The sequence below is a fragment of the Balaenoptera ricei genome, chromosome 2 (assembly GCF_028023285.1).
Source record: "Balaenoptera ricei isolate mBalRic1 chromosome 2, mBalRic1.hap2, whole genome shotgun sequence".
Taxonomy (NCBI): domain Eukaryota; kingdom Metazoa; phylum Chordata; class Mammalia; order Artiodactyla; family Balaenopteridae; genus Balaenoptera; species Balaenoptera ricei.
The window spans coordinates 150,308,322-150,321,375 of record NC_082640.1 but is presented as its reverse complement, the minus strand read 5'-3'; the positions used below and the strand labels follow the sequence as shown (position 1 = coordinate 150,321,375).

The following is a 13,054-nucleotide window of genomic DNA, read 5'->3' as shown; positions in this document are numbered from 1 at the left end:
ATGCCTCCTGCACAATACTGTAGAAAGAATTACATGAGTTAATACATGTAAACTGCTTAGAATAGTGACTGTCTCAGAGTAAGTGCTTACTAAGTTATTACTATTATTATATATACATGATATGGCTGGGAAAGGGTGACTCATTCAAGATTTTCAGAAAGAACTATTTATTGTGAAACAGGAAATGGCTCTTGAAAATGTGTTTCTTTTTTTTCATACCTGATCTGTCCTTGGTGACTCTTGTTTATTTTGATTTATTCATTCATGAACTAATATATTTTGACATTGTTTATAGTGTTGCAGATCCTAAAAGAGCAGATTGTCTGTAGGAGATCATGGTATTTTCAATAGAGGATGGATTTTGAAAAATACTCTAATGAGAGTTGTGTGAATGAGGTTCTCCTGGCCCATCTGGATCTATGAACAATCTATATAGATAAAGCATCTGGTTTTATTGGAAGTTGGAAACATACACATTTTAGCATGTGCTTTCTATTCCCACAGAGACTCTGGTGCATATTTTTTTTTTTTTTTTCCAGTTTAGGTAGTATGAGAATTTCCGAGCTCTGGATGAATGTCATTCAAAACTCTGCTGAGCTTGCTGCACTTTACCCTTTCAAAGAGACGTTGTCGTTTGCATGCAGTGCTTGGTAACTCTCAAGACTTTGGACTTCAGGGAGGGGCAATGGCTCAGAAGCTATTGCTTAGTTAACTTTGTGAACTCAGTGTGCACTAATGGTATGAACGAACAATGTAAATTTTTTAAACTTCAGAATAGATATTTCATCTTTTTAAGGCTGAGGTGAGTGAGGGTGAGGGAAGGGGGAATTGGGTGAAGGCAGCCAAAAGGTGCAAACTTCCAGTTATAAGATAAATAAGTACTAGGGATGTCATGTACAACATGATAAATATAATTAGCCCTGCTGTGTGTTATATGTGAAAGTTGTTAAGAGAGTAAATCCTAAGAGTTCTCATCACAAGAAAAGAAATTTTTTTTCTATTTCTTTAACTTTGTATCTATATTAGATGATGGATGTTCACTAAACTTATTATGATGATCACTTCATGATGTGTGTAAATCAAATCATTATGCTGTACACCTTACACACATACAGTGCTGTATGTCAATTATATATCTCAATAAAACTGGAAGAAAGGAAAGATATTTTCTCTTTTTATCAAGATGTGCTCTTTTATTCCTGCCCAAGATCTGTTGATAAGGCTTGCCTTATGATGACGTGAAAGTAATACAGATGTCGCTGGAGGGGCTCCAAGTAACTTGCCCATTTTGTTTGAAATTTCCATTGTTCAAATTAGACCATTGGATGAAGCCATTTTGTTATTGTTTATGAAGTCTTTGCAATAGTATAAATATGTTTCTTTGTGGGGTTAAACCCATTAGCCCTTTAGCATTCAGGGTAATCAACCATATTTTCAGAGGACAAGGCAGATATTTGTAAGTGTGGAAAGGTCATGAGCACAGGGTATGATTGTGAAAATACCGTGTGCCTTGGAGAGTTGGAGGTGGGCTGTAATAAGGGAAGTAGAGGATGAGGAGGACAGATTCATTGCTCTGGTCTCCACATTCCTGTTGCCACATATATCTGTCCAAATTAATGTCAAGGAAAGATTCCATTTTGATGTAAAGTTATCATACCTTCTGGTTCTGCATAATGAAACTGCTTCTACACCATGGTTATTGGCCCATACTAATAAAACTGAATATCTTGCAGCCTCAGTTTTCTTATCTGTAAAATGGGAATATTAATGCCTACCTTTCAGGATTTTTGCAAGACCTCCATGAAAGAACACATGGAAGGACCCTGGCTGGAATATTTTAGGTCCTCGCTAAATACTTTTACTTTCCTGTCTTTTAGTCCATGAAATTTAGGTACTTAATTGTATTTTTCTTTATTTTTTGCTCTTATTTACATATGTTAATCTTGCTTCCCACCAGACTGAATTTTTTTGAGGATAAGCATCATTTCTTTTTTTATTCTCTGCAGTATATGCTCTTATAGTACCTTGTACCTTTTCTTCATAGTGCAGCCTGTTTTATATTTATGTATATGACCATTTAATTAGGTTTTCTTCCTTTTCAGTCTGTAAGCTTCATGAAGGCTAGAATCTTGTTTGATCTTGCTCAGAAATGTGTACTTAAGGCCTAAACTAGTGCCTGGCATGTAAAAAGTGTTCTGTAAATATTTGTGGAATGAGTGAATGAATGATTGATTATTAAGTTAAACATAGTAGATTCTAAGTGAATACTTGTTCTGGGAAGGCTGAAACTACCTATCATATTCCTTCCAGACTTAGCCTGAAGCCTTGTAGGAGGCTATAAAAAGTTTGCAGAATTTTAACTAATACTTTAGATCTTTAAATAACAGAGTGTGTGGAAAAGAAAAAAGGTTTACAAAATACTTTGAAGTGGTTCAGTACTTGATGTTATTTTAGTGGGAGGTCAGTAATGTTTGTTATAAATATGTTATTGTAAAGAACGCTTTAAGTGTAAATTACTGTTATTACTTTTAGCTAAAATTTGTAAGTATTAACATCTGTGAATACTAATATTATTTTAAAATTTAGGCTTGAAGGGCAAAGCTGTGAAACACTGTTTATTTTTCTTTCCTTTGCGAACTTTGCATAAACCTGATTGTATCTGAAGGGATCTTTGAGAATGTGTGAGAACCTGGTGTGTCCCGGTCTTGGCAGTGCTCCTCCAGTTTGTTGTACTTCTCATAAATTCTTGCTTTTCTGTTCCCAGTGCTCTGTTAGGCCATCATTCGTTCATCCAAATGCTGACTCTCTTCACCCTTCAGGATTTTGACACATTGCTGATGCATGTCCTGACGGCGGAATCATTTCACGTATTGAATTGAGTCAGCATCTTCACCTTTCCTCTAATCAAATTACAATTTTATTTCAAAGTAATCTCACTGGATATTAGTAGGTCAAAAGCTCAATATTATTTTCTTCAAATATGGCTTACACAATTGGACACACACACACAAAAGGGGAGGAAAGAAACCCTACGTGTGTCATCAATTTATGTTGTTCATTTGTTAGGTATTTTTTAGAAAGCTGACATTTATGGAACATTTTCCATGTGCCAGGCATTGTGTGAAGCATTTTACGTATTATCTTATGAAATGCTTGAGCTGTCACTGTGACAGAGCTACTCTTCTTAGATTCATTTTGCAAAGGATAGGCTCAGCAGTGCTTTTTAACAACAACAATGTAGCAGCTAAAGTTTATTAAGCACCTAAAGTGTTCCAGACATTGTTCTATTTTTATTCACTCACTTAATCCTTAAGTCAATCATATGAGGTAGGTACTACTCTTATGCCTTCATTTACATGAGGAAACGAATGTGCTCAGTCTCACCTCTGGTTTTCCACCTAGGAAGTGGCAAAGCCAGGCTTGGAATCCAGCATTCTGGCAGTCTGATTTTGTAGCCCATTGTCTTAACTGCCATCCTACTCCCCAAATTGCCAAGGTGGTACACGGTGGAGCCTGATTAGAACCCAGGCCCCCGACTTCAAAGTGTGAGACCTGAAGAATAATCTCAGCCATTTGGAAGAATTCAGAATGAGTTTATATTTTTTTCAAGTTTCCAATTTTTAATTGTGAAAGAAATTGTGCTGAAAGAAATCAACTTAATTTGGCATTGTAAACATTTCTGTGATGTTCCTCCAGAATTACAACTGACAAACTTTCGAGATAGTAGACTTAGGTGCCCTGCTTAGTGTTAATTTTATTACTCTTATTAATGCCAGATCTTATTTTTCATATTTGGTCTGGCTCCTTAAGTGGAAGATACAGTTGTAGAATATGTTTCCTAAAAGTCATTTTTAGTATAACTGAAGAAAAAATGTTTGTACTACCCAGTGGCATGTTTAGCTAAGCCCTGGGATACCACATTGGGTATAGAATGCTGAACTATATCTAGATTCAGTAAAGAGGCTTGTGCTTAGAATTGCCTCATTTGCATGCTTATCTTCAGGTTTCAATGACTCTTCCTACCTTTGGTGACAGATATTTGTAGCCAGGAAGTCAGTAGCAAAGAAGGGACTTCTGTCATAAATATTCTGGTTCTAACTGGTATCATATCTTACTATTTAGTGTTTTAAAATGCTTCTCTGCTCTGAAGGTGTTAAGCTTTCCAGGTACATTCTTTGTCTTTCACAAAATTTCTGTACTACTTTTCTCTAAGTTTCCATTTTGGAGTCAGGCACCCACAATTTTGCATACATATGTACATAATACATGAGTACATACATGTAAGTTCCTGTCTCTCTGTTGTTTGATACTTGACAGTACTGTTTTTATACATAATAAGAAATAAGGTTTCAAAATAGATTTCATTTTTCTTAGTATGGTATTTCAAATCTGAATTTTGGATTTCCTCAAATCTTATATATGGGCTTTACATTTATATTTAATTTCTGTTAATTTGTATGAAGCATAGGCATATTCCACAATTAGTATGGTGTACTACATGCCATCACTGGATTTTATTGCCCAGATTATGACTTTAATTGTACATATACACTCTTTCTTACTCTTGGGATTAGAGGCCATTCCAATGTACTCACTCAGTCCTGTGTCACTCTCAGGAGCTTAAGGTCTCATGTTTAAAACTCCCAGCTGAGGTTCAGAAATAGCATCTCTAAGCTGGCATTGCAACGTTGGATTGACTCTTTTTTGTACTTTAAATCTTTTTTTAAAAAAAGTTTAATATCTTTGGTGTCAGCTATAAGTTGTGAAATACCAGACATGGGCTTAATTGATGTTAATGTGATATATATCTATTTAATTTGTTTTTAAACCTCATATCATACTGTTAAAATAGCTGAGGTTCATCTCTTTCTGAACTGATTCCTCCTGATGTTAATCCTCAAAACAAATGGAAAGTAGATAGGCCATTTTTATCCCTTGTAGAAGTAATCCCTTGGGAAGGGGTTTGGGTGGAGGCGGGTCAACTAGCTGAATACTCGAAAATAATGTGTTCTTTTATTGCAGTTTTTTTTTTTTTTGGTGGGGGAGGGTCAACTGAAGGGTAAGTGCTTGCTGAAAAATCTGTAATCCCATTAATTTATTTCTTACCTTATAATCATGGCACAAGTGAAAGTAGTCTTTTTGAAGATTTTTGTTGCTCATACTTTTGAACCTGGCTGAAAATTGGGCTTTAATAGTGCTGACTCTTGGGCACATCCCAGAAGTTTGTTCTATTAATTACTTTTTAATCAGATTATGATTTTATGATTTACTCCTTATCTTAAAAGCCAAATGTGGGAGAGAAGACAAATTGTGGTTATCTGAGGGTTTTTTTTTAATAAATTATTTTTATCATTGTGTTCTGAATTCACAGAATTTTTTAAAAATTTATTTATTTTTTATTTTATTTATTTTTGGCTGCGTTGTATCTTTGTTGCTCTGCACAGGCTTTCTCTAGTTGCGGCGAGCGGGGGCTGCTCTTCGTTGCGGTGCGCAGCCTTCTTATTGCGGTGGCTTCTCTTGTTGCGGAGCACGGGCTCTAGGCGCACAGTCTTCAGTAGTTGTGGCACGTGGGCTCAGTAGTTGTTGCTCGCGGGCTCTAGAGCTCAGACTCAGTAGTTGTGGCGCATGGGCTTAGTTGCTCCGCGGCATGTGGGATCTTCCCGGGCCAGGGCTCGAACCCGTGTCCGCTGCATTGGCAGGCAGATTCTTAATCACTGCGCCACCAGGGAAGCCCCTAGGCATTGATCAATTTTTAAATGTTTTGTTTTTCTTGTCCTGACAAGTTTCAATGACCACCTTGGCATTAGAAGGTAAAGCACGAGGGATAATTATGAAAGGTTGGAAACAGAAATATTTATTAGAAATGTGTATGTGTGTGTGCATGTGTGTGTTTCCTATTTATTCTGATTAGAACATAGTGTCAAAACAATGTGAAAGCTCTGAATCCTGTGATTTTGACGCTGAGGCCACTATTCTGCGTTAGTGGTCACCTTTGGGTTTTGCTTATAAACTGGAGTGTACATATTTGTCAGCTTTTGGGAAAGGATAACTGGAGAGATCCATGAAAGAATAATAATACATGTTGATTGTCCAAGCTGGGAGGAATCATTAATATATTATTATTATTTAAAACTTTAATTTACCCACCTACTATTGTTCACTCATTTAAGGCTAATTTTGTGCTGTTTAAGTTTTAAAATGTGTAAATACTTGGCAGAAAAGTCAATCAAATTTTCCTGTAGTTTCAGATTACATCTTTTCTTAAACAAATAACCAGCCATGACAGTTTACCCACTGCTCCAGTGGTGGTGGTGGTTGTTAGCTGCTACTGTTTATCACAGTCATTATCATCATCATCATCATTATTGTTATTGGTGAGGGCACTGGAGTTAGACTACCTGGGTTCAGATTCTAGCTGCGGTCCTTAGTAGTGGCTGATGTTGGGTAAGTGACTTAGCCGTCTGGGCCCCTTTTTTTTCATCTGAAAAACTGGGATATTAATAGTGGCCACTCATAAGGTCTTCTGAGGATTAAAAGGGATAATGTGTGTCAGGAGCTTAGCACAGTGCTTTGCAATAGTAAATGTTCGTTAACATTGTTATCATTCTTTTTACCTTGAAATATCAGTACTGGCCTTATCTGCTTTACGGTTTGTTGTTTAATTAATACACCTTGATTTCCTTCTTTTGATACTATTTTTATTGGTGTAGTAGTTCTATGAGACATGTTTTGACCCGAAAAAAAAAAGGTGTATGCTAATAATCAGCAAAGTGTTTTTTGATCTTCCTAATAGACTGTGAAGAGTTCTAAAAGCAGCCAATTCTACATTCACATATTTATAGCCAAGGCAAAGAAGGAATGCTTTCACTGTTGTAGGTGTTGCCAGGGACCTGCCTTTGCTTGAAAACCAAAAATTTTCACTGTTAGCTTTAAATAAACTGAGAAAGAGAATTTCAAAGGTGAAGGAGATGAAAGAAGGATTTTAAAAGTTATTACTTTAAAAACAGTGGTTTTCAGCTGTGGTCACACATTGAAATCACATGAGCCGCTTCTATAAAATACAAATACCTTGTAGTGGAAACACACCACCACTACCACCACTATCATCAACAACAAACTTTTTTGGAACCCCTATTTTGAATACAGTAATAAAGTAATTGGAATGGTCAGCTAAAATACTTATTTTAGCTCACATGTCAGTATCTTATTTGCTTATTAACGTGGAACTATCTTGTGTAACCAACATGGTGTACTTGGGTTCAGTTCATAGTACATGAAGCCTAATTTTCTTATCTGATTCATTGTAAGGATTTATAGTGGTCTTCTTGTTTTAATGAAATATTGTTGACTATGTCTGTGATTTTTTTTCTCAAGTGTCAAAAGCAATTCCTAATGGAAGCATAGTTCCATGAATAAAATAGGATTCTTTTTAGGTTTTTTGAAATAGGTATGACAAAAAGGGAATGCTACTTGTTGTATCTATGTTTAGAAGTAAAGTTGGTGGCAAGGGTTTAGACAGACCACATGGACAGGCTATTAGGCATTTTACCACATGTGCTAACATACCACACTTTAGTCCCTCAAGGCTAAGTCAACTTAATATTTTAGTGCTAAGCTCTTCTCAGTGCTGTGAGACTAATTTTCTGTAAATATATTCTCATATGCATATGCAGGTACAATTTTCATTGACTTTGTTGAAGTTTTGGAGGGTCATTTGTGAGGGACTGATCGCATACTTGGATGGGGATGTGTTCACCTTAAGGGAAGTTCTAAAGGATGAGGTGGAAGGGATCAAAGACCACATTTACATGCTGAATCTCTGCAGGTACCTTTATTTTTTGTGAGAGTAGGGGAAATGGATGTAGAAGGGCTAAGTGTGTAATATCTTAGGGCATTTTCAGGTGAAAAGCATTGTTAATTTAGAAGAATATTTTTTCCATTTCTTTTGAATGGGAATAACCAGCTACAAATATTGTTCATCAGGAGCTCAAGGTTACTGCTTAGCTTCCAATGCAAACATGACCATTTTATGGAAATATTTATCTATATACATTTAAACAGCTTATGTGTAAATAAGTTATCAGCCCACATTTTTTTTTTTTTTAAACCAATCTGCTTGCTTCCTGTGATATTGTGGCTAATCAATTTAATGTTGTGGGCCTTCTTTATTTCCTCGGTTGGCACATTTGCAGGTTGCAATGATTTTCAACAATTTCATTTGACTGGAGTCCCAGAGCACCAAACCCAAAGGACATTGGGCTCATGTTTTATTTCTTGTACCTTTGCTACTTTCTGCTTTGCAAAGTCTTGACTGAGTCAGTCCCCAAGGGAAGATGGGCTGATATTGGATCCCTGACTATATGCCCCAAACTTTAGATGGGATGGAACAATGAAAGCTCTTGATTAGGGAGGAAGGAGCTTCTGCCAGTTATAAACAAATAAATAATAAATAAACAACCAGCCCTTAAAATCATAATGAGGGTGAGGGGACGGGTGTGTGTGTGTGTGTGTGCGTGTGCACGCGTGCGCACATGCGTGCTTGTGTAACTAAATGTGTATAACGCCTGTTGACTGTTCTTTAGACACAGGAGAATCTTTGTCCCTTAATCCTCCCTCTACTGTTGAATTCTGTGCCCATTTTTCCATTACCTTTTGCACTTGTAAATTTTAAAATTATTTGGGTATGAACACCTTGGAGGTGAGAGTAATCATTTCCTCAACTTACTAATGGAAATTGATAGGAGGCTGTTGAGAGATGGTGATAGAAAAGCACGTGTGAGAAAATGACTAATGCTGAAAAGGAAAGAGAAGGACAATACAGTGAGAACTGCAACTGCCAAGAGCATTGACCATTTAGCTGGTCAGTACATTATTTCCTTGGGTGAGAAACATACTCTGGAAATTAAATTAATTCTCAGAGTTTTTCCAGAGCAGTGGAATCTGACCTTATGGAATCTTATCAAGCTGTGATCATTAGGTCAGTTACTCTCCCCTTTAAATGAATACTAATATTGGATGGATGGGTTGTTGTGCTAATGACCTGCATGGTATTATATAACCACTTACTGATTCCTCATTATTTATGGTTATGATTCTGTGGGATCCCTCTCCTGCTGTTAGGGACGGCCTGTGCAGGACAGAGGTTTACATTGGAAGAGAGATGACACAAGCATCCATTGCCTGGTTTGCTTTGGGATTCTGCGATGACCCTTAATTTTTCTAGTTTACATTTATTTTGAATGTCTATATATTTTTTTCCTTCATCTAAGTTACTAAACATTTAGATTTTCAGGTGGCTTGGATTTGGGAGGTGGGTAGCTTTGAGTTGTTAAAATCTAGTGTTACTGCATGTGGTCAAAATGTACTGCTTGTCTGATTTCTTTTTGTCATTTATGAGATTTTCTTTATGGCCTAGTACCTGATACGTTTTACAAATGTTTCTTTTTTTTTTTACCATCTTTATTGGAGTATAATTGCTTTACAATGGTGTGTTAGTTTCCGCTTTATAACAGAGTGAATCAGCTATACACAAATGTTTCTTTAAAAAGAATATTTGTATTGCTACTGGGACTGGTTCCATAGACATTAAACTTGTATCACTGGAACCTTCTGCACTACTCAGAGTGTTCCTTCTCTGATCCTGGCTGGTCCTACCTTTTCACATTCTACTTTTTTTGTATCCCACTGGGTCTAGGGAAATGAGGGCAAGGAGGGTGGGAGCAGCACAGCTATGTGGGGCAGTCTGAGGGCCAAACATTATAGGAAGAGCCCTATGCTTGGACTGTTGTGAATTAGGTCATCTTTCAGTACGAATGAAAACACAATTTAAAAAAGTTGTTATAATGGAATTGGCTCTTTGAGGACACCATTCCCCTTTTTTTTTTGGTCAGTCTTGATTACTTAAATTCTTTAATTTAGGTGAAGGAAGTTATTTTAGAGGAATTTAGTCTGTGATAAAGGATAAAGCATAGCTTGTTGCTGTGTGTGTTAATTTCTGGGGAATGGGCTAGAGGGGTTCAGCATGATACTTTATAATGAGGGCATGTTGGAAATTAATTGGCTGATTTCTTTCTGTGTTCTTCCTCTTTTCTCTTTGTACATACCCTCTTTTTATGGAATATGGTATTACTCCTGTGTTTCACTGAGTTTGATTGTTGCACAGTAGTGAAGAGTTCAGGCTCTGGAGCCAGTTTGCCTGAGTTGGAATCCTGTCTCCACTGCTTATTAGTTCTAAGACTCTACGCAGGTCACTGACTCTCTCTGTGTCTTGGTTTTCTCATCTGTTAAATTGAAAATAGTACCTATGCACAGGGTTGTTGTCGGGACTAAATAAGATATAATATATGTAAAGTGCTTAGAATAGTACCCAGTAATAGTGCTCAGTAAATGTAAGCTATTATCATTATTCCATTGGTTAGGTAGATAGCCTGCCTCACATTTGTCTATGACATTATATCAATTTGGATAAATAAAGAATAAATTTCAACTGTCTAACATTAAGAAAAAGAACTAAATGTTAACTGCCTGAATTTTTTTAAGTAGCCAAATGTGAATCTCTTGAGTATCATTGCAGTGACCACAAAGAGTAATCATTGTTGTCACTGCTTAAATGACAGTTTGCTTTTTGGAGGAAAAGCTATCATTTATAGATGCTTTTATGTATGCTGAGTTAAGGAGTTCTCCATGTACCTGGTCTGATTTTTTAAGCATTATTAAAGTTACTGTATCAAAAATAGGATTAATTAAAATTTGTCCTGAAGACTTTAATGTTACATTTATAAGCCTTTTCTTGTTCCCTGTGCAGTGTCAAAACTCCCCTTCAGACTTGAGGTATGGAATCTGATTTAGAACTTAGAAGACTTCAGTAATTAACCATGATGGTCGTGTACATATAATTAGCCATTGGTTAACGATATACAGTCATGTTGATAAGCAGCCTGGTTTAGTTTTTGTTTGTTTATATAAATACCTGAAGCAAATAGCAATTAAAGGGAAAGCTTGGTTTGTCTAAATTTAGTTCTTATAAAGCTTAAATGTTTCGGAAGTGATTAAGTCTAGGGTCACAGAATAAGACATATGTCATGGCTGAACTCAAATCCCCAATTCTTTGACTATAAGATACATTAGGCCTTTGGGGATTTATGGGGTGGTGATGGAAGGGGCAACTCATTGGTTGAGAATAATTTCTAAATATGTAACTTGTTTTTGCTGAGAGTAGCAGTGGTGCTATATACCTTTAAAAACATTGACTACTTCTTGTTTCCTTATATCTGGTAGGGAAATCCTATACTTTCAGATGCCCATTGCACCTCATCTAGGCTTACCCCAAAGTTGATGTCAGTAGGTGGTGTTTGGGGGGAATTATCCATGAGGTCCTGGGTCCATGGACTGGCACTTGGGTTGTGGGCTGTGAGGAGGCAAGGGGGTTGTGGAGAGGAGTCATGTGGATCCCGTGACTAGGAATCTAGCCTTCTCTCCCTGCTGCTGGTGGCTGTAAGACGGGTGCTGTTAGCCGTTGCACTTACCTCCAGGGAGCAGGTGGCCCACGCTGTGAGACCACTGTAAAGCATTTACTGGGAGGCTGGCAACTGAGGATGGTAGCAAGTGACAGGCCAAACATTGTTCAAGTCCTTCTTGAGTCGTACAGAAGGAATGGGGGAGTGTGGTTAGAGACCCAGGTGCTGAGCCCAGCTTCATAACTCATTCATTGTGGGACCTCCATGATTGTCTCTAATTTTCTTTGTGAAAAATAGAGAAGAATAATATGATGCCACCTGCTTACCTCAAAGAGTGTTCTGAGGATTAATGAGTTAATCGCCTTGGATGAAGGCAGCAGAGGTTCTCCTGTTATAATTTCATCGCCTTTCCAGAGAAGCTCCAGTTTGGTGGAATAAAGTAGTGGAAAGAAGATAGGAGTGGAAAGAGCTATCGACAAGTTAGTTGGTGTCTTTCAAGTCTAACTGTAGGTCAGGTTTCCATTCTCTCTGGGGAATTTTAGTGTAAAATTTCTACATATTTTTTAGAAACGACACCAAACCAAATGTCTGACCTGCTGCCTGTAGGAAAAGAACAGATGTTTATTCTGAGAACATATTAATAAAAATGTTAGTGGTTTTCTCCCACCATAAAGGAAGAAGATGGGTCAAAAGGGAGAGCCTAGATTTTAATAGAGTTTGCTCGCATTGTCCCATTACTGATGTGCCCTTTTTGAGAGAGTTGGTATTGCTCGATTTTGTTGATTTTTCGAGTTTCTTTGACAAAGAAGCTTCATAGATATCAAGCCAAAACAAAACAAGAAATATAAACTCACACACCCAACAGTTGCTTTAAATACCAAGGATGTCAGCATGAAATTAAAATGAATCAACTGACATTTCTGCTTTGAAATTTTTTTAGTGAAATTAATTTAAACCAACAGTGAAAACTTCTGTGTCTACCTTATAATGGAAAGTTTGACCTTTTTCAGTGTTTTTGGCTTAAGGGTGTTGACACTGGGGTGTTTTTGGTTAAAATTTGCTTCAACTCTAACAGCTCTTGGGATTTTGGTCAATCTTTGGTGGCTGAATAGCAAATGCTGTCAATTGTGTTGGTACCATGTAGTTTCCAAAGACAAGGTCTCTGAAGTAGTGGATATGGTATCCCCTCCTGCCCATGTGTAACTGTTTAAAAGAACACTGTTGTCATGTGAATTCTTATTTTTTTGAGCTTGCTTTTGAAGTTAACTTTCACAGAGAATTCCTGTTACCTAGAAATTGATGACAGACTTACACCATTTCCTTTTTTTTTCTTAGACGTTCCATCCTCAGAGCAGCCTGAACTGTTCCTAAAGAAACTTCAGCAGTGCTGTGTCATTTTTGACTTCATGGACACGCTATCTGATCTTAAAATGAAAGAATACAAGCGCTCCACTCTTAATGAACTGGTGGACTACATTACAATAAGCAGAGGCTGTTTGACAGAGCAGACTTACCCTGAAGTAGTTAGAATGGTGAGTTTCTTTTTTTCGCCGCGGACACATTTAAGCACCTTCCATAGGGACTCACAGGTGTATTTA

The 13,054-nt window shown here is 37.1% G+C and overlaps 1 protein-coding gene across 3 annotated transcripts in view; it reads left to right on the top strand.

The window, feature by feature from the left end:
* Window positions 1-13,054, top strand: part of PPP2R5E (protein phosphatase 2 regulatory subunit B'epsilon) — a 148,254-nt gene that overhangs the window by 60,771 nt on the left and 74,429 nt on the right. For all 3 annotated transcript variants that reach the window (XM_059914372.1, XM_059914373.1, XM_059914371.1), the window contains exon 3: window positions 12,792-12,988. In XM_059914372.1, the coding sequence (XP_059770355.1) occupies window positions 12,792-12,988 (197 nt within the window). The remainder of the gene's footprint in view (window positions 1-12,791; window positions 12,989-13,054) is intronic.